The 27,081-nt window shown below is 43.6% G+C and overlaps 1 protein-coding gene across 5 annotated transcripts in view; it reads left to right on the top strand.

The window, feature by feature from the left end:
• Positions 1-20,254, top strand: part of PXYLP1 (2-phosphoxylose phosphatase 1) — a 63,869-nt gene extending 43,615 nt beyond the window's left edge. For 4 of the 5 annotated variants that reach the window (XM_058433633.1, XM_058433636.1, XM_058433634.1 and 1 more), the window contains 4 exons: positions 3,388-3,546; positions 4,420-4,546; positions 12,633-12,772; positions 17,599-20,159. In XM_058433633.1, coding sequence (XP_058289616.1) covers positions 3,388-3,546; positions 4,420-4,546; positions 12,633-12,772; positions 17,599-18,536 — 1,364 coding nt within the window. In that variant the 3' untranslated portion in view covers positions 18,537-20,159. Of the gene's footprint in view, positions 1-3,387; positions 3,547-4,419; positions 4,547-12,632; positions 12,773-17,598 lie in introns of all 5 variants that reach the window. The other variant, XM_032144221.2, reaches the window with a different exon arrangement.
• The last annotated feature ends 6,827 nt before the right edge of the window (positions 20,255-27,081 follow it).

The raw sequence follows: 27,081 nt of genomic DNA, 5'->3' as shown, positions 1-27,081 counted from the left end.
CGGCTCAGAGAACCAAGATGGGATTGGGGTCAAGATGGAGCTGGGGAGACTTCTCCCCACAGCTTCTTTGCGTCAGGACCTGTTTTGAATGCCTGGTATTGGGAAGGCCCCTTGTGAACTGATGCTATGTCCTGGTGACTCAGGGAGGCACAAATAGTACAGGATGATCTCACACTCTGAACTAGTAGACAAGGTTGACAGGCCCAGATACCAGAGGAAGCAGCAGATAAAATCTTTCTGGACAGAAGGTCTCATTCTGATCTTTATCTGTGGTTTTCAAACCACTGCTTCCTTGGGTCATGGGTGGGTCATTTGCACCCAACCGCCATGGTTCCCAAATGGCAGCCACAACAGGCCTCACCCCGGGTGCTTACAGATGAACTAGCAAACTGTAGGCACTCTAGGACACCCACTGTCCTCACCTGTGCCCCTCCATTTATCCTGTCTTCTTAGCTGTCATATTATCCTGTCTTCTTAGCTGCTTCTCTCCCTGGCCCATACTCCAAGGGAGTGTGCCCACAGGCATGGCCAAGGGGCCAGGACTTGGTAGATTTCACAAAAGAGTAGAATCAAGGACTGAGCCAGCCAGAAGGGCCAGGTCACTAAGAGACTGCCTTAGCACTTTTCTATATTTCCATGCTCTTGTGCTAATCCCCCTGTAGTGAATTCCCTCTGAACACCTGGGCTGTGTTAGCCATCCTAGCACCTTCCAACTACTGGAAAGAAAGTGGCCCTAGGAACAACCAAAGGGCTAATGTTGGGTGGGTGAATCACCAGTTCTGTATCTCTGTGATTGTTGTTTTGGTAACACAAGTAATGAAGGGAAATATGTTCATTGTAAAAAAAAAAAATGCATACCTAGGCAGCATAGAAATACAGAAATATATATTTCTATACATATAGAATACATTAACATATGCTTACCATAAATATATATGCAGTCATGTACCACATAATGACTTCCATCAACAACAGAACACATATATGACAGTGGTGCCATATTATAATACCATATTTTTACTGTATTCTTTCTAAGTCGAGATACGTTTAGATACACAAATACTTCCCATTGTGTTACAACTGCTTACAACATTCAGTGCAGTAACGTGCAGTTCAGGTTTGTAGCTTAGGAGTGGCAGGCTGACCAAATAGCCTGGGTGTGTAGAAAGCTCTGCCATCTAGGTTTGTGTAAGTGCACTCTATGATGTTTACACTATGACAAAATTGCCTAAGGGCCATTTTTCAGTGCATCCCCATTGTTATGCAACACATGACTGTACGTATATGTGTGTGCGAATATATGAAACAAGTAAAAATACTTTTTCACACCCCATTCCATCCTTTCCCAGAGGAAAACCACTGCTGTGTTATGATGGGTAACCTTCTAGACATTTTTTCTTTGCATTTACGTAATAAACAAATCCCTGTATATTTATGCATTTATGGTTTGTTTTTTTTCTTTACACAAAGAGGATTATATCAGTATACGGTGACTTGGTGTATTCACTTCACTTAATTTATCTTTGATTCTTTTCCCTTCTTTTTAACTGGGATAGAACATTTCACAGTAGGGACATAACATTCTGTTCTGCTAGAGATGGATATTTAGGTTATTTCCCTTTTTTGTTATTACAAACAGCACTGCAGGGAATCTCTTTGGCCATACATTTTTGTGCGTGGGCATCACTATCTTTATAGATACAGAATGGATTCCAAGGCGTAGAATAACGAGATCAGGGGTAGTGCACATATACCATTTTGATGGCTACTGCCAAACACTCCTGAAAGGTGCCAGTTTCCACCCTCCCCTATGATGTTTGGAAGTGTCAAGTTCTTCACACCCTTCCCAATATTGAGTGTTATCATTAGAACATGATTTTCCAGTTTGATGAGGAAAAATTACTAATATAGTCCACTGTTTGATTTATTTTTCTTTAATTATGAATAAACTTAATTATGAAAAACAGTATCACATTGTTGTTTTATCTGTATCTAATTATGAATAAACTTAAGCATCTCTTCTTGTGTTTATTGGCCATTGGTGTTTATTTTTCTGCGATTAGCCTGTTCATATCCTTTAATGATTTTTCAGGTGTAGGGGCTCTTATAGACTTTGGATATTAATCATTTGTCTGTTAGGTTAGTTACAAATATTTTTCTCTCAGTGTGTTGCCTTTTATCTTTGTTTAGGGCATCTGTTTGCCAAAGGGAAGTTTTAAATATTTATGTAGAAGAATTTGTAGAAGTAATTAGGGAATTTACATTGATTTAGGCTGGTGGTTAGTCCCTGTTTTAGCTATTGTTCGTGTGCATGTGTAGATATTATGGTGATGAGTAAATCTTTTAGAAGTTAAAAAGATCTATGAGCACACTTATTTTCATGTGTTTCCCTCAAAGGGCGGATGCTGAAAGTATGACTATTACTGTCTTGGGAGTTCTAGAGGATCTGTGATGCTACAAAGACATTCCCTAGGCATGGAGAGATTAGGGACCACTGAGACAGAAGCTGTTCATGAGGGATAGATGGCTGGGCAGCCCCACATTTCAATTCTTACAGATTAGCATCCAAAAGAAAAAGAGCACCTCTTCTAGAGTCTATATATCACCCATCTTGAGGAAAGGGAGTCCAGTTGCCCCATTACTATCGTTATTGACTCTGGTCACATGTCCACCCCTGCCAGGGGGTGAGGACACTGTGATTGACAGTCCAGCCGGACCACACATGGTGGCGAAGGGTTAGCTCACTAATGGAATGAGGGTGGTAGATGGACAAGCACACAGATTGCAGGACCCACACATGCCGCCCCGAAGACAGTGGCAGGGAAGCTGGCCTGAAGTCAAGGAGTAAGCGTGAGACAGGCTTTCACCCACCACACATGCCCTGGTCCTTGGCCTTCTTCTGTAAAGTGCTCTCATGGGTTAAATGAGCGACTCTGAAGGCCCACAAAGCATAAAGCAGATGATGATAAATGGGGTATGTCAGACACCCACATCTGGCACCTAGCAGGTCTTCAATGAGGAATGATGCTTTTCCTCCTTCTTCTTGTTACTGGAATTAAAGGGCATTAGGAAGAGGTAATCAGGTCCTAAGAAGTTAGTGTGTGAGTTCTTCCTCCAACTGCCCTGAGTGAGGCCCCTTTGCTTGAGAGGCTCCCCTGGTGTTGAGTAGGTGGTAAGGAGAGGGTAGCGGCAGTGAGGAAGGGGCAGGACACAGTGGGGCTCAGAAGCCCTTCTCAAATGGGAAGCTGACTTCTGCTCCACTGAAGTGCACCCTGATTCTCAGTGTAAGAATAGCTCCTCTAAGTGAAATCCAGCCCTGCGCTGGGCCGTGCAGCTGGCCTGGCGCCCCAGGAACTGTGCATCACAACCTGCCTTGCTTTGTTTCAGTCCACCTGATCCCGGTGTCAACAGCTAAGAATGGAGTGAGTAGCAAGAGTCGAAAGAGAATCATGCCCGACCCTGTGACGGAGCCCCCTGTGACAGACCCCGTTTATGAAGCTCTTTTGTACTGCAACATCCCCAGCGTGGCCGAGCGCAGCATGGAAGGTAGGCCTGACTGTGCCACCAGGACAGACACCCCTTTGGGGACTAGTTATTCCAGCAGCATTGCACAGCGGTAAGGAGCAAGATGGCCAGGACCCAAGTCCTGCAGTTGCCACCAGGCTGTGCCCTTGAATGAGTTCCTGGGTCCTTGCATTCTCCTCTATAAAATGGGAGTAACTCGCAGGACTTATGCCTGGGACTGGGGAGGTTTCAGTAACTGCTCTGAACATACCACGTGGCTCACGATCAACCCACCACAAATGTTTGCCATCATCATGATCTTTAGTGAGACAGCAGCAAGGTAGAAGGGTAGCCTTGGCAGGCACTAGTGCAGCACATTGAGACACTCTGCTTTTTAGGGTAGCTTCTTGGGACTTAGGATGTCCGCAGGATGTCCTGCTGGCGTCTTGCCATAGAAGTGAGGCAATTTCTATAAGTTTTGCCTTTCTAAAAGTATATCAGAGCATAGTGTTGAATCCTTATTGATCTCTTTATGCCTTCTCTTGTCTCTTGAAAGATTTAAAGCAGAAATCATTGTTTCTAGTATTTCCATGGCTCTCTCCCTGGTCCGTGCATGTGAGTGAGGCCACATTAGTAGTCATGCCCGCATTTCACCGGCCTCCCGTTGTTTCCAGGAGGTCTGGGACGTAATCAGCCTACTCACGTTCCTCTGTCCTGCTTTGTAAGACTATTCAGTGCCCCCATCCAGAATGGCAGCCAGGGCCCCTTCACTGTGGCTCTGCAACCCCACGGTGGCCTCTGCTGCCTCCCGCTCAGATTCCCAGCACAAACGTGGCCAGGTCATCCCCTTGGCCCCCTTCTAAAAGGATTGACACCTACTGAGTGATAACCAGACAATGTGCTTCTCTCGCGCAGGTCATGCCCCGCATCATTTTAAGCTGGTCTCAGTGCATGTGTTCATTCGCCACGGAGACAGGTACCCACTGTATGTCATTCCCAAAACAAAGCGACCAGAAATTGACTGCACTCTGGTGGCTAACAGGTAAATTGCACTTTTTCTAAAAGTCATTTTCAAATATCTGTTATATCCTGTAGGATAGAGAATGACAGGACCTACACTTGGTGAACCATACTGTTTGCAGGAGCCTGAGCTCAGAGCAGTCCTACATGTGAGTGCCATTATACAGTTGAAAAGACGGAGGCCCACAGAGGCGGGGACACCTGTTTGAAGCAACACAGCAGATATACTGAGCCCAGGCCAGTCTGAGGCTCACCCTCCCACCCTGATATTTTTCACTTTAATAAACAGTTGAGACACAGTACAGTGAGCACTGAGTTAAGAGTCCTCTGCCCCAGCTCACGTGCTCCATTCAGAGCAGCGGGCAAGCCCCTTAGTGCCCTCTGAGCCTCAGCCTCCTGCCTCTGAAACGGGGATCACAAGGCTCCCCATGCAAAGTTGCGTCAAGGAGTAAGTGAGATGACACAGACAAATGCACGTTAGCAATTGCAGAGCCATATAAATGTAAGAATTATTTCACCCTTCTAATTTTTCACTGGAGTAGAGGCAGCCTGTTCTTGGTTGAAAGCCCTTAGGATGAAAAATAATTGAACAGAGAGTGGAAATTGTATGGAAATGGCATGGCCCTAAAATTAGAGGCATAGTTAGCAATAAAATATTGGGCTAGACCTCAGCAAATGTGTCTGGAGGCACATAACATTCTAGCAGAGTTTACTGAATGAGGTCAGGAGACGAAGGAAGTGCTCAGTGGGGAAGACGTTATTTTGATGGAATGCTTCTGGGGTGCCAGCCTGCCCCGGGAGGGCGGGCCTTGTGGTGCCATGGATTACCTCACTACAGCCAGGGCTGTTCTTTAAAAGTGACACTTTGCAGCTTGTCTTGCCGCCTGTCACAGTGATGCCAGGACCCTCTAATGGGGCCATTTTTGCTGCTCCCATTTGAGAGGTTCAGTTCCTAGGGACCAGTTGGCCTGGCTGCCTGTGCCCTCATTTTCCTTTGCCTAGTTTTATTTTATTGAACATTCTGTATTTTTAGAAGCCACTTTAAATCCTTTGTGTAAAGAAGGTGGAGTATGCATAGTTACTTAATATCATTTAATTAATTTAATCTTTAAAACCAGTAATAGTTGACTCAACATTATAAACAGGTGCTTAAGAGTAAGAGTGAGCAGGAACCCCGGTGAAGGGGACCCTCTCTAGGCTGCTGACTCCCCTAGGACTGTGGGATCTGGGTCACCAGCAATACCTGCTGTCTTCCCAGGTGCTACTTCAGCTTTAAAAATTACTAATGCTGTGACCTCCTAAAAGGTGGTGTGCCCTGGAGCGTGCTCATTATTCTAGTCTAGTGAAACGGAATACTGGGGCCAGCAGGCAGGGTGCAGTGAGCTGAACCAAGAACTAGCTGGCGGTCCACAAGTTTGTTGCCCCAGGGTTTCCATCCACAATGACACACCCCGTGACTCTCAAAGCCTTTGTAGTAGAAGCTGTCTCTTTGTGAATGCCATGTACTTTATAAGGAAGGTGCTATTTTAACCCTCATAGTATTACGTTTAGCCAGCATTAAGGTTATTAGTTATTTATATGCCATATTACTAAATGCTTTTTTGCATTCATAAATATGAATTAAATATGCTTTTCTACATCCAAAGAAGAGAAAACATCCACTTTGATCAAATTTTAGTTTTTTGCTTCTATCATGTGCCAGGTACCAGAAGGTAGTACACGAGCCGGCACCTACATGAAGTGAAGGGGCCAGCCCTGTGATGGTCCAGGGACAGAGCGTTCCCGATGGAGTAAGCAGCAAGTGCAGGGGGCCCGAGGCTGAAAGAACTGGGCAGGTGTGAGCCACAATAAGACCAGGGTATGGCTGGGCTGGAGCAGTGACGGAGGGAGTGGGCTTCTGAGGAGTCGAAGAAGAAAGGCTGCTCCTTGGGGCTGCCCCTGCCCTCAGGGAGCTCAGCACCTTTACAGAGACAGGCCCGGTGCCCAGGACACAGCAGCCCTCAGTGAATAGTAGCTGGCACAGGTGGCAGCAGTGGTCGCAGCATTAGAGAAAGAATAGGAAGAAATGGAAGAAGAGCAAGAAGTAGAAATGGAAGTAGTTTGGGTGCCATATTTGGGGGCATGAGCCAGAAGACGGGCAGCCTGACCTAACCTGGGGCAGGGAGGGGACACGGGGTGGCAGATCAGGGAAGGCCACACAGAGAAAGGGACCAGAAAGGTGTGCAGGAGCAAGTCAGGCAGAAGCTGGTGCTGAATGGCCCCTTGGGCGCTGAGACCAACCCACGCAGTGTGAGGTGGTGGACAGCTTGGCACATTGGGGCCCTCAAAGTTAGTTTCACAGGCTTGAGCAGAAAGTTAATTTCACAGGCTTAAGCAGAAAGTTAGTTTCATAGGCTCGAGCGTGGAGTGGAAAACTGGGTGGGAACTAGGTTATCTGAGGCTTCGAATACCCAGCAAGGGAGTATGTCCAGGCATGAAGGCAGCGAGAGAGCCGGGCAGTGAAAGGGATGAAAAGATGAAGGTCTCTGACAGCCATAGTGTGGAAGATGGATTGGAAGCTGGTGGCAGCTAGTGGTGTTATTGTTAGGGTAGTGATCCAGAGGAGAGACTTCACTCAGAATCAGAATCCACATCCTTAAAATGCTCCCACAAGGCCTGAGTGCCCTTCCTCCACCCCTTACCCACCTGACCTTGCCCTCCGCTCTCCTCGTGCTCGCTCACTGTGCTTCAGCCACAATGCTCCTAGCTCTTCCTTCCACATTTGGGCACTGTATGCTGCCTCAGGGCCTTTGCACAGACTGGTTTCTGTCTCTAGAAGGCTCATCCCACAGATAGCTTTATGGCCAGTCCTCTTACTTCCTTCAAGTCTTTGCTCAAATGTCACCTTCTCAATAAAACCTACTCAGAACACTCTAGTTAAAATGACAAGGTGCTCCTCCTTCGACCCTGGTCTCCCACAACCCCCTTAGCCTGCTCTTCTCTTTGCCACAGCATCTGTTACTTTATAACCCCGACAAATACACACACACACACACACACACACACACACACACACAGTGTTCATTGTGTATTGTCTGCTTCCCCAGGCTAGAAAATAACCTCCCTGAGGGCAGAGATTTTTATTTGTTTTTGTTCACTGCTGCTGCATCCCAAGTACCTAGGACGGTGACTGACATATGAGTGGTGGGGTGTGATTAAATGTTTGTTGAATGAATAAATGATGGCAGCTGAAACTCAGAAAGTGGCAGCAGAGATGGAGAGAGTGAGTGGGTCTTAGAGAAGGTTACAAGGTGGGATCAATAGGACTTGGTGGCAGGTTGGACAGGGGTATGAAAGGCAGGCCCGATGGGGCCCAGGTTTCTGACTGGGTGTCTGGCTGGTGGTGGTACCCCTCCCTGGAATTAGAGAACACAGAAGGGAGGCATGGGGGGAAGTTAGTACAGGCATTGGTGCTACATTTGAGCTGTCATGAAACATTCAAGAGACAGTTTCTAGTCAGTAATAGGCTGTATATATATATATTTTTTGAGACAGAGTCTCGCTCTGTCACTAGGCTAGAGTGCAATGGCGTGATCTCAACTTGCTGCAACCTCTGCCTCCCAGGTTCAAGCGATTCTCCTGCCTCAGCCTCCCGAGTAGCTGGGACTACAGGCACGTGCCACCACGCCCAGCTAATTTTTGTATTTTTTTTTTTTTTTTTAGTAGAGTCAGGGTTTTCACCATGTTGGCCAGGATGGTCTTGATCTCTTGACCTCGTGATCAGCCCACCTCAGCCTCCCAAAGTGCTGGGATTACAGGTGTGAGCCACCCTGCCCGGCCTAGTCTGTATAATTTTGCAGCTCAGCGGCACTGGCTTGCTGGGAGAGAGAGGTTTAGTTGAGAATCTTCAGCATGTTGATGGCATTTGAAGCTGTGGGCTTATATTACAGACAGAACCTGAGGAGTGAGGGATGGGTCAAAACCAGAGTCCTGGGAAACACCAGCCTGTGATACTCAGAGAGAAAAAGGATTTCAAGAGGGGCCAGGGGTGTTGCAAACGGGGAAAAGTCAGGAGAGCAATGTTATGAGAGCTGAGGAAAACAGGGCAATGCATCACATCAGGTAAGACCAAAAGGTCCAGAAAGCTAAAAATGAAGAAAAGTACATTGGGCTTATCTTTTCATAATCTCATGTTATTAATATGTAAGATGATAGATTCTTTAATTGGCATGAATTTTAAAAATCTAGTGTGATTCCATTTTCCAGCTATGTATGCTCTTTTGGATTGTGTCTTCTGGTAACAGTGTCACTGGTCATCTGCCTCCTCGGCTTGCCTTAACATTCTGTGCAGAACTCAGTCATTGCTGAGATTTTAAATAAACAATAAATGTTCTCATGGGTGTGTAGATTAGCCTTAGGTTCGGCCTCAAACTTTGTGGCATAAATAGATGTGAATAATGCATATAAAAGTGAAGATAAGGACTCCAAAGTGAATGACTTGAAGGCTTAAGATAGTAACACTTTTGATTATTTCAGTTTTCATTATGAAAGCAGATTTTCAATGATCCCACAATAATATCAGTTTTTCCTAAAGAAAAATTTATTTTCATGGATATAATTATGTCTGCATTAGTCAGGGTACACCTATTTTGTAAGTTTATTTTGTAGCACAGGGACTCATGAATGCATTACCTTAAATAACAAGGAAGTTTAGCTCTTCCTCATGTGAAGGTCTGAAATGTGTGTTCCAGATCGTGCTAGTCAGCTCCACCTGGTCATTCAGGGCCCCAGGTTTCTTCCAGATTGTTGCTTCTACCATCCCCTGGGGATGGCTACATGGTTGAACCCTGGTTGCTGCCATGCCTAAATAATGGCTGGAAGGAAGGAAGAGAATGTGAAGCAGGCATACACATGATCAGAAAGCCTAAACCCAGAAGTGGCATACATCTTTCCGTTCTATTGGCGAATGCGGCTTTACCTCATTTCAGGACCTCAGAAATAGGATCTAACCAAGTTCTTAAGAAGAGAATAGATTTTAGTGTACAACTAGTACACTAGTCTCATCCACAGTAGCCTTTAGTTTTTTTTTGTTGTTGTTGTTGTTGTTTTTGAGACGGAGTCTCGCTCTGTCGCCCAGGCTGGAGTGCAGTGGCGCTATCTCGGCTCACTGCAAGCTCCGCCTCCCGGGTTCACGCCATTCTCCTGCCTCAGCCTCTCCGAGTAGCTGGGACTACAGGCGCCCGCCACCACGCCCGGCTAATTTTTTGTATTTTTAGTAGAGACGGGGTTTCACCATGGTCTCGATCTCCTGACCTCGTGATCCGCCCGCCTCGGCCTCCCAAAGTGCTGGGATTACAAGCGTGAGCCACCGCGCCCGGCCAGCCTTTAGTTTTAATACAGTCATCCACAGAGAATTGGTTCCAGGACCCTCCTTGGATACCAGAATCTGAGATGCTCAAGTCCCTTATGTAAAATGGTGTTGTGTTTACATAGAACCTGTGCACATTCTCCCATGTACTTTACATCATCTCTAGATTATTTATAATGCCAAATGCAATGTAAATGCTATGTAAATAGTTGTTATTTGTATTCTTTTTATTGTTGTATTGTTATTTCTTGATGGGTTTTTTTCGAAGTATTTTTGGATCCACGGTTGAATCTTCCAATGCAGAATCTGAAGAGATGGAGGGCCAACTATATTTTCATAAAAATCTGAATATTTTAACAAACCGTATGGGAACTTATCGTATTCATTTCTACAGATTATGGAAGGCTTGCTATTTTCATGAAACATCCAAGGATGGGACACTTCACAGTTGAATTCACTCACATATATTTTTAGAACATCTGCTGTGTGCTAAGCACCCTCTGGTCTCCAGGAATGGAGCAGTGGACCAGGCAGACAGGGCCTGGATAGTCAGATCCAGGTCCAGGACTCGAGTTACCTGGCCTGCTTTCCACTAAAAAGATACAGCCATTTGTTGTCAATTTTTTTTTTCCTTTTTCTCTTTTTTTTTTTTTTTTGAGTCGGAGTCTCTCTTTGTCACCTAGGCTGGAGTACAGTGGTACAATCACAGCTCACTGCAGCCTCGACCTCCTGGACTCATGTGATCCTCCTGCTTTAGCCTCCTGAGTGGCTGAGACTATAGGCCTGCGCCACCATGCCTGGCTAGTTTTTGTATTTTTTATAGAGACACGGTCTCACTATGTTGGCCAGTCTCAAACTCCTGGCCCCAAACAATCCTCCCACCTCGGCCTCCCAAAATGCTAGGTTTACAGGCATGAGCCACCATGCCCGGCCTGTTAGCTATTCTTTAAATGAAGTTTTTCTTCCACAAATCTTCATCTTTGCATGCCAAAAACAAACAGCACAACAAGAACAAAAAAAAAAAACAAAAATAAAAAACATTGGAATGAATGCAGTTAGATATCATTAAGCAGTTAGATGCCCTGAAAACCTGGGTCACCTCAGCAAACACTTCCAGTCGTGAAATTCCATTTCTAAAATTGGCAGCAAAGCTTTCTCAGATCCTCAAAGAAACCTCCAACCTGAAATAATGGCCTGGTGCAGAACATTTGACTCCTGTTGATGGATAGCCTTTGTTTATGTGGATTACTCTTGGCAGCCTCATTGTCAGTCTGGACATTCTATTTCCCAGTTTGCAAACATTTATGTGCTTTAGCCTCAGGCAAAATAACATACCCTGTTTTTGTGGAAAGGCATAACTCCCTTTAGCCATCCAGGGTGATTTATTAGACTATACTACACGTCTGGAGTAGTATTCTCTAATTTAAAAACATATTTTTAAAAGATGGATTTTTTTTTTTAGCTTTATGTTGTTGATAGATAATAAACCCATTTTGGCAGCCATTTTTAAAGCACTTTCAAAGTTAATTGGGCCCTCAGACAGCAGGGGTTTGCCATGAGAACAGTTTATCTTTGCTTCTTTTCATGCTGATTCTTACAGAGTTTAGTCATGAACTACTCTATCCGTCCACTTCTCTTCAGCTGGAAAATGTATATACATTCATAGGCTACTTCATTATTCAAAGAAAAGATGTTTATATTCATAGGTCATTTCATTATTCAGGGTAATTGTGTATCAGTGACTAGAAAGATTTACTACGTATACTTTGTGGCAGAAATATAGATACTCTCAGATCTCATATATAAACTTTTTTTGACATTTATTATTACCCTATATTAGATGAGAGGTTGTATGTCCAAAACATGGAGTGGATTGTAAAGAGGTATAGAGATCCTGGTTATCTTATTCAGTTAACAATTTTCCTAAAGGGAGATTTTTCAGAGGTCAGAAAAACTAAGGATTATGGGTGACCTTGGTAAAGGATAGGGTAGATTTTCTAGGAGGAAGGGATAGCTTGTGGAAAGTAGGGGAAGTGTTGAAGAATGAGGTGCGTTGTGCTTTGGAGGAAAGAAGGCCTTTGGCTTGGTGTGGCCAGGGCACAGTTTTAGGGTAGAGAGTGCCAGTGAGTACCAGGGCGAGGCCAGAATAGAGTGACAGGCTGTGTGTGGCCCCTTCCAGAAGGTGGTGATAGAGAAGGGCAGTGACTGGTCAGAGTTAGAGGGGCATGCTTAATCAGCAAGAAGACCAATAAAGAGCCCATTGCCAGCCAGACAAAAGCTGCCTGAGGCCAGAATCTAGGTAGTAGCTGTGAGGATGAAGGAGAAGTGGATGGAGAAGCACCAGGAGAAAGAATCTGCAAGACATGGGGAGCAGACAGCACGTGCTGGGGCAGGGAATGGAGAGAGTGGGACGACGCCCAGCCTAGGCGTGACTGCTGGGTGGGTGTTGGCGGTCTCCCGGAGAGCGAGCCCGGAAGGCGGTGCAGGTTGGGGAGCCGGAAGATAGACGGCGAAGCTGAATCCCACAGTACTGAGTTCAGCAGAGGTTAGGAATTCCGGCCGACCTCACAGAGGGGATTTCGTGTGTCAGTGTCAGTGGTCGAGAAATAGTGAAATTGGAATTGAAAAGTGATTGAGCCGGTATCTGTTACTGTGGGTGCAAAAGGCTGCGACACATGTGGGATTTGGCTTGCTGAAGCTGGAAACTGTTTGGACTCTTCTGGAGCACTCGGACCTCTAACTCTCTCTATCATCTTTCTAGGAAACCATATCACCCAAAACTGGAAGCTTTCGTTAGTCACATGTCAAAAGGATCCGGAGCCTCTTTCGAAAGCCCCTTGAACTCCTTGCCTCTTTACCCAAATCACCCACTGTGTGAGATGGGAGAGCTCACACAGACAGGTATGTGTGACCCCCATGCGCTCAGGGGTTCCCCGACCCGCTCTTCTGCCTCCATACCTTCCGAGCAGTTCTCCTGGGCGGCGTGCTGTGCAGCTCAGAGGGGGTAAGCAAAGACTGGCTCTGCAAGGAGCTCGGTCACCAGGGCCTCTAAATAAACATCAGAGTTCTCAAAACTAAATAGAACCTTTCTCCTTCTTACAAAAACAATACGTGTTCATGAAGATAAATTAGGAAAGACAAGTAAAAAGAAGAAAAAGTTTAAGCAACCATAATTCCACCACAGAAATAGACCCTTAAGGGTAACTCTTCTTCCTGTGCTTATGCACACACACACATCTTACTAAACACACTATTTCATAACCCACTTTTCCACTCGACAACACATTTTGGTAATATTTCCCTATGCATAACTGTTTATCCACAACATCGTTTGTGATAGCTCCATATTCTTTCACTCTGGATGGGCAGTTGATCATTTATTTAACTAATCTCATGTTCTCAGATATTTCTAACAAAACTTCTAATACGTTTTCATGTACAAGATCTCAGGGAGGAAAATGCATGGCACATTTCTACTGCATGTGGAGTCTGGCTGAGCTGAATCCTCACAGAAGCACAGCTTTCCCTCCGCAGCCCTAGTCAGACCATGTGCAGTCAGTTCACCGTCAGGGTAGGTTGGTGAGTTAACTGTGGAGTCACCTTTGCTGAGAATAGAGGAACAGGTGGTCCTTCAAGAGGTTTCAGTTTTCTCGTTCTTCAGTCTGGAACCTCAGAGGACCTTTGCTTGGTCACCAGCCTTTATGGGTGAATTGGGAAGACTCACTGGCCATGTTCTGTTTTCATCTTGCATCAGCATCTTAGGACCTCAGCAGGGATGGAGGGAAGGTCTCTGTCCTATAGTTGGTCCTCTTAGGTTTTGCTATTATTACTGGGGGAATGATATTGGGTGACAGAGTGGAGCAAGCTGAAGCCTCTGGAGGACTAGCCGTGGATAACGAGTTGTGTCAAAAGCCTTTGGCAATTAGTTCCACATGCATTACTTTAGAACAAGGGTTTTCATCCTAGCAGATCCAACACCCCCTTTGATTACACAATTAACTATTTTGCAATCTCCCTCAACTATCATGAAGTGAAATTTAAATATAAGCAGCCAGGCATGGTGCCTCACGCCTGTAATCCCGGCACTTTGGGAGGCTGAGGCAGGATAATCATTTGAGCCTGAGGGTTCAAGAGCAGTCTGAGCAACATAGTGGAACCCCATCCCTACAAACAATTTTTTAAAATTAGCCAAGTGTGGTGGCATGTGCCTGTAGTCCCAGCTACTCAGGTGGCTGACGCGGGAGGACCACTTGAGCCCAGGAGGTCAAGGCTGCAGTGAACCATGATCATGCCACTGCACTCCAGCCTGAGTGACAGACTGAGGCCCTGTCTCAATGAATGAATGAATGAATAAATGAATGAATGAATGAATGAATGTAATCTTTCTATGCAGTTAATTATTTAAAAGTTATATCAGGGTCCCCAGCTATAACAAAAAGAAACCAATTTATTACCTAATTATATGTGTCTCTGTATAAATGCTTAAGAATAACTACACTAGAAAATAGAATGAAATCTTCAAATGCTTGTACCTAAATGTGACTCTGACAACTACAAATGCAGATGATTGATGGATGCTGTATTGGTGACTCTAATACCACATGTCAGGACATGGTTTTTCTGGAATTCTGATTAAAACAAAGTATAGATGTTCCTTAGTTTATATTGTATTTCTGGAAAATTCAGTGAACATTAATATTATACAAAAATGGTTTTGTGTTCTAGACACAAAAAAAACAGAATTAGATTCTACAGGCTAAAGTATTCAAATATGTTTTGCGCATGATGGAATGTCTCGTGCTGCATTCAAAAGTTGTGTGGGACAGAGACACGTGTCCCTTCTGGAGACTATCTAGCCCTCTAGCCCCTACCCACTAGGTGCCAGGAATGCCTTTCCCCATATTATGGGTGGGAGTAATAACTCCACCCCCAAGCCCTCTCTGAAGGCAGTAGCACTCTTGCTGAGAACTGCTGGTTAGATTCTCTGGTTAAAAATAACAGAAAACACCTCAAGCGAAAAAGGGAAATTTATTATAAGGATTCAGGAATGACTCATAGACTCCAAGATCAAGAGTGTAACCAGGCCTCTAGAGACTGGAACCAGGAATAAAAAAGCTGTCTTGTCCCTGCCTCTCTCCGTAATCTTTTGCTGTGTCTATCAACAAAATTACAGTCCCAGCCACACACACAGATGAACTTGCAAATCCAAATTCTTGAGAGAGGGAGAATCCTTGAGGTCCTAGGGGTTAGCATCCATCAGCCCTGGCTAACAGGTCAGGGTGACTGTGCAGAGAACAGGAGGTGAGGGCACCAGTCTCTGGATCCAGGAGCTGCTACCTGAGAAGAGGCTGGGGGGTTGGCCCTCAGACACCTAATCATTCATTGAGATCTTTCTTCTCAACTCATCTATCATCATCATCGTTTCTAAATTAGTGTTACTCTAGAAATGATTTTTGTAATACTATCTGCTCCTGTTTCTTCATTCTCTTTTAATGGTCACTTTTATTTCTATTTTAAATATCATGAAAAATGCATGGTTGTTAATAATCATCTTTTGTCCCTGGTGCACTTATGGCACCCTACAGTAACTATGTAAGGTAAGATTGCTCATGAGTGCCTACCCTGTTGAAGATACTTTGGCAGCTGCTGAGTGTGAGAGGGTAGCAGGATGAATAGGACCCTCCTGCCTGTCCTAAAGAAGCCTCCAGCTGCAGCACACAATGCGCGTGGAGACAACTGCCTGTAATGCCAGGTACTGCAGGGCCTTAGAGAGTAAACACAGGCCTTGGAGTCAGACAGACCTGTAGCATGGGGAGGAGCCTGTCTTCCCGGTGGCTGGTGGTGAATTCGATGAGGTAGCATGTGCAGAGTGCCTAGTGCAGTGCCGGCATATGAGAGGCTGCCAATAAATGCAGCTGATGTTGTCATGGTCCAGCAGCATATGGGAAGAAAAAGGAATTATTAACTTGACTAGGAAGAAGAAGAAGGAAAGCACTACAAAGAAGACAGTGTTGGAGCCAGGCCCTGGGAGGATTTCTCTAGGGAGAGAAAGGGGAACGGTATGAACAAAGCCATGAAGATGCAGGCTATGTTTGGCAAGTATAAGAAGCCCTAAATAGCTAGAACTTAGTATTTTGGCATGAAAATGTAAGGGACTAAGAGCATAAAATTAGGACCAGATGGGGCCTTGGGTTTTAGCTCTGCCACTTTTTAACTGTGAATGGTCCAAGGCCTTCGTTTCTTCATCTATAAAATAAGGAAAATGGGGGTAATATAATAATATACCTTCTTCACTGGGTTTTTGTGAGGATTAAATGAGAAAGACCTGGCACACAGTAAGCACTCTAACTTTATGTGGCCTAACCAAATCAAATAGGCCCAGCAATGAACTAGGGCAAGACACAGAATCGAATGTTTGTCTCTCACGGTTTGCATGGTTTTTTGCAAAGCGTCTTGGAAATGCTAAAGTCTGTTCCAGCCTTTAGTTCCTGGGTTCCTGGGGGAGTTCTGTTCTCAGCACTCTTCATTCACAGTAGGACCCAGACATCCTTTGTGGGTTTTGCTGAGCTGTTCCCTTTCCCAGGGGAACATATTTCCCTCTGTCTCACAATTTTCAGCTGAAGTTGTCTCATGTTTGCAGTGGGACTTTTCATACTGTTTGGACATCTGAATAAATGGTGTCACTGGTCACAGGGCCTGTGTGTAGAACTCATCCCCATGACAGATTGTGTCCCGTTACCTCCTACTACAGGATAAGAGTGAGCTTGTTTTTGTCTTGGGTTGCCTTCTCCTGCTTAAAGATAAGGCTTTTTCCAATGTTAAAAGTTAATTTATTATCATACTGTGATAGTTCAAAACTAAAACAGTACTAGGAAGTAAACTTTAAATTCTTGCTTCTACCCATGTTCCATCCACCTCATTTTTGTACCTCCGTCACCCCCAGAGAACCATTGAGATTAGTTTCTTATACAACGTTCCGAAGTTTCTCTATGCAAAACTCAGGCTGCAAATACACATTCTTATTTTTCCCTCTTTTTCTTTTTAAAGGAGCATAATCAACATGCTGTTCTACACTTGGCTTTTTTCAAGTATTCTATCTGGGTATCAGGAGATTGTTCCATATCATACAGAGGATGCATGTGTGTTGATGAGTCTGTAAAGCCCCCAGGATCAGGCAGAACATACCCAGCAGGTTATCAGAGAACATTCGGTTGGCAGGCTGGGGAGGATGGGGTCAAAGAGGGGACTCTCCAGCAGTGAGGAGACAACAACAAGCAGGGAATCTGCAGTCAGCCTTCGCCTGAGCGGTTTCACTGAGCACTTGCTGCACACTGAGGAATGCTGGACAGGAGGGAAAAACCTCTCCTTAGGCCCATGCAATTATAGATATCCCCTGGCTGGGTGACTTCGAACCCTGAGACCCACCAGTCACAACACTTTCCCCAGGGAAGAGGCCAGTCTGGAGGACAAGTGCAAGGCAGATGGTCCAAAGGCCGTGGTTCTCAAGGCCAGGGCCCCGCTCTGCTCATCCTTCATGGATACCCCCAAGAGGCTCCCTTCACAAGCTGTTGTAAACTCGAGCTTGTAACTTCCACACCATGGGGAAACAGGCTGGATGCCATTCTCTTGCCCTAAAACACTCCAGAGCCAGACACTGACTCCACCTCCCCTTGCTGTTTCTTTTGCTCAGCTGGAAGTAAGGAAAGCTTTGTGTGCTTGTGTTTCAGGAGTCGTGCAGCATTTGCAGAATGGCCAGCTGCTGAGGGATATCTATCTAAAGAAACACAAACTACTGCCCAATGATTGGTCTGCAGACCAGCTCTATCTAGAGACCACTGGGAAAAGCCGGACCCTACAAAGTGGGCTGGCCTTGCTTTATGGCTTTCTCCCAGATTTTGACTGGAAGAAGATTTATTTCAGGCACCAGCCAAGTGCGCTCTTCTGCTCTGGAAGCTGCTATTGCCCAGTAAGAAACCAGTATCTGGAAAAGGAGCAGCGTCGTCAGTACCTCCTACGTTTGAAAAACAGCCAGCTGGAGAAGACCTATGGGGAGATGGCCAAGATCGTGGACGTCCCCACCAAGCAGCTTCGAGCTGCCAACCCCATAGACTCCATGCTCTGTCACTTCTGCCACAATGTCAGCTTTCCCTGTACCAGAAATGGCTGTGTTGACATGGAACACTTCAAGGTAATTAAGACCCATCAGATCGAGGATGAAAGGGAAAGACGGGAGAAGAAATTGTACCTCGGGTATTCTCTCCTGGGTGCCCACCCCATCCTGAACCAAACCATCGGCCGGATGCAGCGTGCCACCGAGGGCAGGAAAGAAGAGCTCTTTGCCCTCTACTCTGCTCATGATGTCACTCTGTCACCAGTTCTCAGTGCCTTGGGCCTTTCAGAAGCCAGATTCCCAAGGTTTGCAGCCAGGTTGATCTTTGAGCTTTGGCAAGACAGAGAAAAGCCCAGTGAACATTCTGTCCGGATTCTTTACAATGGCGTCGATGTCACATTCCACACCTCTTTCTGCCAAGACCACCACAAGCATTCTCCCAAGCCCATGTGCCCACTTGAAAACTTGGTCCGCTTTGTCAAAAGGGACATGTTTGTAGCCCTGGGTGGCAGTAGTACAAATTATTATGATGCATGTCACAGGGAAGGATTCTAAAAAGTATGCAGTATAGCAGTGTAGAATCGATGCCAATACAGAGCACAGGGAAAGGTCCACTTCTAGTTTTGTTTGTTGCTAAGGGTAGAAGATAATTGCTTTTTAAAGGCTAAATATTGTTTGTGGGAACCACAGATGGTTGGGGTTGAACAGTAAGCACGTTGCTGTAATGTGGTACCTGAATTGCTTGGTACAAAATGGCCAGTTCACACAGGAATAGAAGGTACTTTATCATAGCCAGACTTCGCTTAGAATGCCAGAATAATATAGTTCAAGACCTGAAGTCTCCAATCCAAGTTTGCACTCTTCTGGCCTGCCCCATGGTACTGTGTGATAGAACCAGCACACCTCAACCAAAATTTTTTTAGTCTTAGATATTTTTACCTTGTCCTTGTTAAGAATTTCTTGAAGTGATTTATCTAAAATAAAAGTTGGCAAACTTTTTCTGTAAAGGGCCAGATTGTAAATATTTCAGACTGTGTGGACCAAAAGGCCACATACAGTCTCCGTCATAACTACTCAACTCTGTTTCTGAAGCAGGAAAGCAACCACAGACAGTACGTAAAGGAATATGTGTAGCTGAGTTCCCACACCGGACAAAACAGATGGTGGCCAGATTTGGCCCCTGGACTGTAGTTTGCTGACCCCGATCTAAAAAATAGGCTGTACGACAATTGCACTTCCAGCACTTTGAGAACGAGTTGAATACCAAGAATTATTCAATAGTTCTTCCAGTAACTTCTGCTAGAAACACAGAATTTGGTCTGCATCTGACACCAGAACAAAACTTGAGGGTAAATAAACATTGAATTAGAATGAATCATAGAAAACTGATTAGAAGAATACTTGATGTTTATGATGATTGTGGTACAAGATAGTTTTAAGTATGTTCTAAATATTTGTCTGCTGTAGTCTATTTGCTGTATATGCTGAAATTTTTGTATGCCATTTAGTATTTTTATAGTTTAGGAAAATATTTTCTAAGACCAGTTTTAGATGACTCTTATTCCTGTAGTAACATTCAATTTACTGTACCTGCTTGGTGGTTAGAAGGAGGCTAGAAGATGAATTCAGGCACTTTCTTCCAATAAAACTAATTATGGCTCATTCCCTTTGACAAGCCGTAGAACTGGATTCATTTTTAAACCATTTTCATCAGTTTCAAATGGTAAATTCTGATTGATTTTTAAATGCGTTTTTGGAAGAACTTTGCTATTAGATAGTTTACAGATCTTTATAAGGTGTTTTATATATTAGAAACAATTATAATTACATCTGTGATTTCTGAACTAATGGTGCTAATTCAGAGAAATGGAAAGTGCAAGTGAGATTCTCTGTTGTCATCGGTATTCCAACTTTTTCTCTTTGTTTTTGTCCAGTGTTGCATTTGAATATGTCTGTTTCTATAAATAAATTTTTGAAGAATACCTATACTATACAACTAATGGTTTGTACCTATAAGTCACTCGAGTTATTTTCAAGTAAGAGCCAGTATTTTATTTTTGCCCCTTCATTCAAATGTCATGCAGAGAACCAGTATTTTAAAATTTTATTTTAACTGCTTTACTTATTGCTGAAAGTTGTGTTATCTCTCAAGTATTCAAAGACTAAATGTGTTTTCTTTCCTTCCCACTCACAATATATCTGAAATAGAACTGCTAAACACAGCTTGAAGATTTAAAAATAAAAGTGACTCGGAAGATTTTTTAAAAAATCAATTGATAGTATCTGTTGGTAAAAGTAAATATTGTGGCTAAGAGTCAACACCAAAAGTGTAGATAACAGTTTTGTCTTCTAAGACACTGGTATGCACAGCATCAAAATATCTTCCTCACTATCAAGTTCCGAGACACTTCATTCCATAACAAACACTAAGCACAGAGGTGAGATCAGTGGACATAGTCATATCCTTGGTTTCTGGGCAGTGGTCTAATGACTTAACTCATGACAGGCCTGGGTGTATACATGCATAATTTAGCTTCCTTGTTTTTATGATTAATACATGCCCACTAGAAAATAACCAATACTGAAAAACAACTTCAGAGGTGATGTTCTCATCTCATCCCACCTCCAGAGGTAACGTTGTGAGCTGTCTGACAGATATTCTTCTGGAAAAGTTCCATGCAGATTCAGAAATATATGTAGTTTTCAATAGGAACTAGATCATTTTATATATATGTAAATATATATAATATATGTGTGTGTATATATATATATAGTTCTGTGACTGGCTTCCCTTAAAAATATTTTTCCTTTAAAAATATTTTTTAATAACTTGTGTCTTTTAATAGTATGTCTTAGAAGTATTTCTCTTTTTTTAACAATGCAATTATTTATTTATTTTTCTTTTTTATTATATTTTAAGTTCTAGGGTACATGTTCACAACGTGCAGGTTTGTTACATATGTATATATGTGCCATGTTGGTGTGCTGCACCCATTAACTTGTCATTTACATTAGGTATATCTCCTAATGCTATCCCTCCCCCTCCCCCCACCCCACAACAGGCCTCAGTGTCTGATGTTCCCCTTCCTGTGTCCAAGTGTTCTCATTGTTTAATTCCCACCTATGAGTGAGAACATGCGGTGTTTGGTTTTTTGTCCTTGCGATAGTTTGCTGAGAATGATGGTTTCCAGCTTCATCCATGTCCCTACAAAGGACATGAACTCATCGTTTTTTATGGCTGCATAGTGTTCCATGGTGTATATGTGCCACATTTTCTTAATCCAGTCTATCATTGATGGACATTTGGGTTGGTTCCAAGTCTTTGCTATTGTGAATAGTTCCGCAATAAACATACGTGTGCATGTGTCTTTATAGCAGCATGATTTATAATCCTTTGGGTATATACCCAGTAATGGGATGGCTGGGTCAAATGGTATTTCTAGTTCTAGATCCTTGAGGAATCGCCAGAATGTCTTCCACAATAGTTGAACTAGTTTACAGTCCCACCAACAGTGTAAAAGTGTTCCTATTTCTCCACATCCTCTCCAGCACCTGTTGTTTCCTGACTTTTTAATGATGGCCATTCTAACTGATGTAAGATGGTATCTCATTGTGGTTTTGATTTGCATTTCTCTGATGGCCAGTGATAATGAGCATTTTTTCATGTGTCTGTTGGCTGCATAAATGTCTTCTTTTGAGAAGTGTCTGTTCATGTCCTTTGCCCACTTGTTGATGGGGTTGTTTGTTTCTTGTAAATTTGTTTGAGTTCTTTGTAGATTCTGGATATTAGCCCTTTGTGAGATGAATAGATTGCAAAAATTTTTTCCCATTCTGTAGGTTGCCTGTTCACTCTGATGGTAGTTTCTTTTGCTGTACAGAAGCTCTTTAGTTTAATTAGATCCCCTTTTTCAATTTTGGCTTTTGTTGCCATTGCTTTTGGTGTTTTAGAGATGAAGTCCTTGCCCATGCCTATGTCCTGAATGGTATTGCCTAGGTTTTTTTCTAGGTTTTTTATGGTTTTAGGTCTTACATTTAGGTCTTTAATCCATCTTGAATTAATTTTTGTGTAAGGTGTAAGGAAGTGATCCAGTTTCAGCTTTCTACATATGGCTAGCCAGTTTTCCCAGCACCATTTATTAAATAGGGAATCCTTTCCCTAGTTCTTGTTTTTGTCAGGTTTCTCAAAGATCAGATGGTTGTAGATGTGTGGTATTATTTCTGAGGGATCTGTTCTGTTCCATTGGTCTATATCTCTGTTTTGGTACCAGTACCATGCTGTTTTGGTTACTGTAGCCTTGTAGTATAGTTTGAAGTCAGGTAGCGTGATGCCTCCAGCTTTGTTCTTTTGGCTTAGGGTTGACTTGGCAATGCGGGCTCATTTTTGGTTTCATATGAACTTTAAAGTAGTTTTTTCCAATTCTGTGAAGAAAATCTTTGGTAGCTTGATGGGGATGACATTGAATCTATAAATGACCTTGGGCAGTATGGCCATTTTCACAATATTGATTCTTCCTATCCATGAGCATGGAATGTTCTTCCATTTGTTTGTGTCCTCTTTTATTTCATTGAGCAGTGGTTTATAGTTCTCCTTGAAGAGGTCCTTCACATCCCTTGTAAGTTGGATTCCTAGGTATTTTATTCTCTTTGAAGCAATTGTGAATGGGAGTTCACTCATGATTTGCCTGTTTGTCTGTTATTGGTGTATAAGAATGCTTGCGATTTTTGCACATTGATTTTGTATCCTGAGACTTTGCTGAAGTTTTTTTATCAGCTTAAAGGAGATTTTGGGCTGAGACGATGGGGTTTTCTAGATATACAATCATGTCATCTGCAAACAGGGACAATTTGACTTCCTCTTTTCCTAATTGAATACCCTTTGTTTCTTTCTCCTGCCTGATTGCCTTGGCCAGAACTTCCAACACTATGTTGAATAGGAGTGGTGAGAGGGCATCCCTGTCTTATGCCAGTTTTCAAAGGGAATGCTTCCAGTTTTTGCCCATTCAGTATGATATTGGCTGTGGGTTTGTCATAAATAGCGCTTATTATTTTGAGATATGTCCCATCAATACCTAATTTATTGAGAGTTTTTAGCATGAAGGGCTGTTGAATTTTGTCAAAGGCCTTTTCTGCATCTATTGAGATAATCGTGTGGTTTTTGTCTTTGGTTCGGTTTATATGCTGGATTACGTTTATTGATTTGCGTATGTTGAACCAACCTTGCATCCCAGGGATGAAGTCCGCTTGATCATAGTGGATAAGCTTTTTGATGTGCTGCTGGATTTGGTTTGCCAGTATTTTATTGAGGATTTTTGCATCAGTGTTCATCAGGGATATTGGTCTAAAATTCTCTTTTTTTGTTGTGTCTCTGCCAGGCTTTCGTATCAGGATGATGCTGGCCTCATAAAATGAGTTAGAGAGGATTCCCTCTTTTTCTTTTGATTGGAATAGTTTCAGAAGGAATTGTACCAGCTCCTCCTTGTACCTCTGGTAGAATTGAGCTGTGAATCTCTCTGGTCCTGGACTCTTTTTGGTTGGTAGGCTCTTAATTATTGCCTCAATTTCAGAGCCTGTTATTGGTCTATTCAGAGATTCCACTTCTTCCTGGTTTAGTCTTGGGAGGGTGTATGTGTCCAAGAATTTGTCCATTTCTTCTAGATTTTCTAGTTTATTTGCATAGAGGTGTTTATAGTATTCTCTGGTGGTAATTTGTATTTCTGTGGGATTGGTGGTGATATCCCCTTTATCATTTTTCATTGCATCTATTTGATTCTTCTGTCTTTTCTTATTAGTCTTGCTAGCGGTCTATCAATTTTGTTGATCTTTTCAAAAAAATCAGCTCCTGGATTCACTGATTTTTTGAAGGGTTTTTTGTGTGTCTATCTCCTTCAATTCTGCTCTGATCTTAGTTATTTCTTGCCTTCTGCTAGCTTTTGAATGTGTTTGCTCTTGCTTCTCTAGTTCTTTTAATTGTGATGTGCTTTTTCTTGTGGGCATTTAGTGCTATAAATTTGCCTCTACACACTGCTTTAAATGTGTCCCACAGATTCTGGTATGTTATGTCTTTGTTCTCACTGGTTTCAAAGAACATCTTTATTTCTGCCTTCACTTTGTTATGTACCCAGTAGTCATTCAGGAGCAGGTTGTTCGGTTTCCATGTAGTTGAGCAGTTCTGAGTGAGTTTCTTAATCCTGAGTTCTAGTTTGATTGCACTGTGGTCTGAGAGGCAATTTGTTATAATTTCTGTTGTTTTACATTTGCTGAGGAGAGCTTTACTTCCAACTATGTGGTCAATTTTGGAATAAGTGTGATGTGGTGCTGAGAAGAATGTATATTCTGTTGATTTGGGGTGGAGAGTTCTGTAGATGTCTATTAGGTCCACTTGGTGCAGAGCTGAGTTCAATTCCTGGATATCCTTGTTAACTTTCTGTCTCATTGATCTGTCTAATGTTGACAGTGGGGTGTTAAAATCTCCCATTATTATTGTGTGGGAGACTAAGTCTCTTTGTAGGTCTCTAAGGACTTGCTTTATGAATCTGGGTGCTCCTGTATTGGGTGCGTATATATTTAGGATAGTTAGCTCTTGTTGAATTGATCCCTTTACCATTATGTAATAGCCTTCTTTGTCTCTTTTGATGTTTGTTGGTTTAAAGTCTGTTTTATCAGAGACTGGGATTGCAACTCCTGCCTTTTTTTGTTTTCCATTTACTTGGTAGATCTTCCTCCATCCCTTTATTTTGAGTCTATGTGTGTCTCTGCATGTGAGATGGGTCTCCTGAGTACAGCACACTGATGGGTCTTGACTCTTTATCCAATTTGCCAGTCTGTGTCTTTTAATTGGAGCATTTAACCCATTTACATTTAAGGTTAATATTGTTATGTGTGAATCTGATCCTGTCATTATGATGTTAGCTGGTTATTTTGCTCATTAGTTGATGCAGCTTCTTCCTAGCATCGATGGTCTTTACAATTTGGCATGTTTTTGCAGTGACTGGTACCGGTTGTTCCTTTCCATGTTTAGTGCTTCCTTCAGGAGCTCTTGTAGGGCAGGCCTGGTGGTGACACAATCTCTCAGCATTTGCTTGTCTGTAAAGGATTTTATTTCTTCTTCACTTATGAAGCTTAGTTTGGCTGGATATGAAATTCTGGGTTGAAAATTCTTTTCTTTAAGAATGTTGAATATTGGCCCCCACTCTCTTCTGGCTTGTAGAGTTTCTGCTGAGAGATCCACTGTTAGTCTAATGGGCTTCCCTTTGTGGGTAACCCGACCTTTCTCTCTGGCTGCCCTTAACATTTTTTCCTTCATTTCAACTTTGGTCAATCTGACAATTATGTGTCTTGGAGTTGTTCTTCTCGAGGAGTATCTTTGTGGCATTCTCCATATTTCCTGAATTTGAATGTTGGCCTGCCTTGCTAGATTGGGGAAGTTCTCCTGGATAATATCCTGCAGAGTGTTTTCCAACTTGGTTCCATTCTCCCCGTCACTTTCAGGTACACCAGTCAGACGTAGATTTGGTCTTTTCACATAGTCCCATATTTCTTGGAGGCTTTGTTCATTTCCTTTTACTCTTTTTTCTCTAAACTTCCCTTCTCACTTCATTTCATTCATTTGACCTTCAATCACTGATACCCTTTCTTCCAGTTGATCGAATCGGCTACTGAAGCTTGTGCATTCGTCACGTAGTTCTCGTGCCATAGTTTTCAGCACCATCAGGTCATTTAAGGACTTCTCTACACTGGTTATTCTAGTTAGCCATTCGTCTAATCTTTTTTCAAGGTTTTTAGCTTCTTTGCAATGGGTTCGAACTTCCTCCTTTAGCTTGGAGAAGTTTGATCGTCTGAAGCCTTCTTCTCTGAACTCGTCAAAGTCATTTTCCATCCAGCTTTGTTCTGTTGCTGGCGAGGAGCTGCGTTCCTTTGGAGGGGGAGAGGCGCTCTGCTTTTTAGAATTTTCAGTTTTTCTGCTCTGTTTTTTCCCCATCTTCGTGGTTTTATCTACCTTTAGTCTTTGATGATGGTGATGTACCAATGGGTTTTTGGTGTGGATGTCCTTTCTCTCTGTTAGTTTTCCTTCCAACAGTCAGGACCCTCAGCTGCAGGTCTGTTGGAGTTTGCTGGAGGTCCACTCCAGACTCTATTTGCCTGGGTATCAGCAGCGGAGGCTGCAGAACAGCGAATATTGCTGAACAGCAAATGTTGCTGCCTGATTGTTCCTTTGGAAGTTTCGTCTCAGAGGGGTACCCAGCCGTGTGAAGTGTCAGTCTGCCCCTACTTGGGGGTGCCTCCCAGTTAGGCTACTCAGGGGTCAGGGACCTGCTTGAGGAGGCAGTCTGTCCGTTCTCAGATCTCAAACTCCGTGCTGGGAGAACCACTACTCTCTTCAAAGCTGTCAGGCAGGGACATTTAAGTCTGCAGAGGTTTCTGCTGCCTTTTGTTCGGCTATGCCCTGCCCCTAGAAGTGGAGTCTACAGAGGCAGGCAGGCCTCCTTGAGCCGCGGTGGGCTCCACCCGTTTAAGCTTTCCAGCCACTTTGTTTACTTACTCAAGCCTCAGCAATGGTGGGCGCCCCACCCCCAGCCTTGCTGCTGCCTTGCAGTTTGATCTCAGACTGCTGTGCCAGCAATGAGTGAGGCTCCATGGACATGGGACCCTCCGAGCCAGGCGCAGGATATAATCTCCTGGTGTGCCGTTTGCTGAGACCATTGGAAAAGTACAGTATTAGGGTGGGAGTGACCCAATTTTCCAGGTGCCATCTGTCAAAGCTTCGCTTGGCTAGGAAAGGGAATTCCCTGACCCCTTGCGCTTCCCGAGTGAGGTGATGCCTCGCCCTGCTTCGGCTCACGCTTGGTGCGCTGCACCCACTCACTGTCCCGCACCCACTGTCCGACAAGCCCCAGTGAGCTGAACCCGGTACCTCAGTTGGAAATGCAGAAATCACTCGTCTTCTGCGTGCTCATGCTGGGAGCTATAGACTGGAGCTGTTGCTATTCGGCCATCTTGAGAAGTATTTCTCATTAACTTGCCTACCTTAACAGTATGTCGTAAAGATATTTCCACATTAAGATGATAGGTGATTGATTGACTGATTGAGATGTGTATAAAT

Source organism: Hylobates moloch, unplaced genomic scaffold (genome assembly GCF_009828535.3).
Source record: "Hylobates moloch isolate HMO894 unplaced genomic scaffold, HMol_V3 SCAFFOLD_22, whole genome shotgun sequence".
NCBI lineage: Eukaryota > Metazoa > Chordata > Mammalia > Primates > Hylobatidae > Hylobates > Hylobates moloch.
This window is presented reverse-complemented; position numbering and strand designations above follow the sequence as displayed.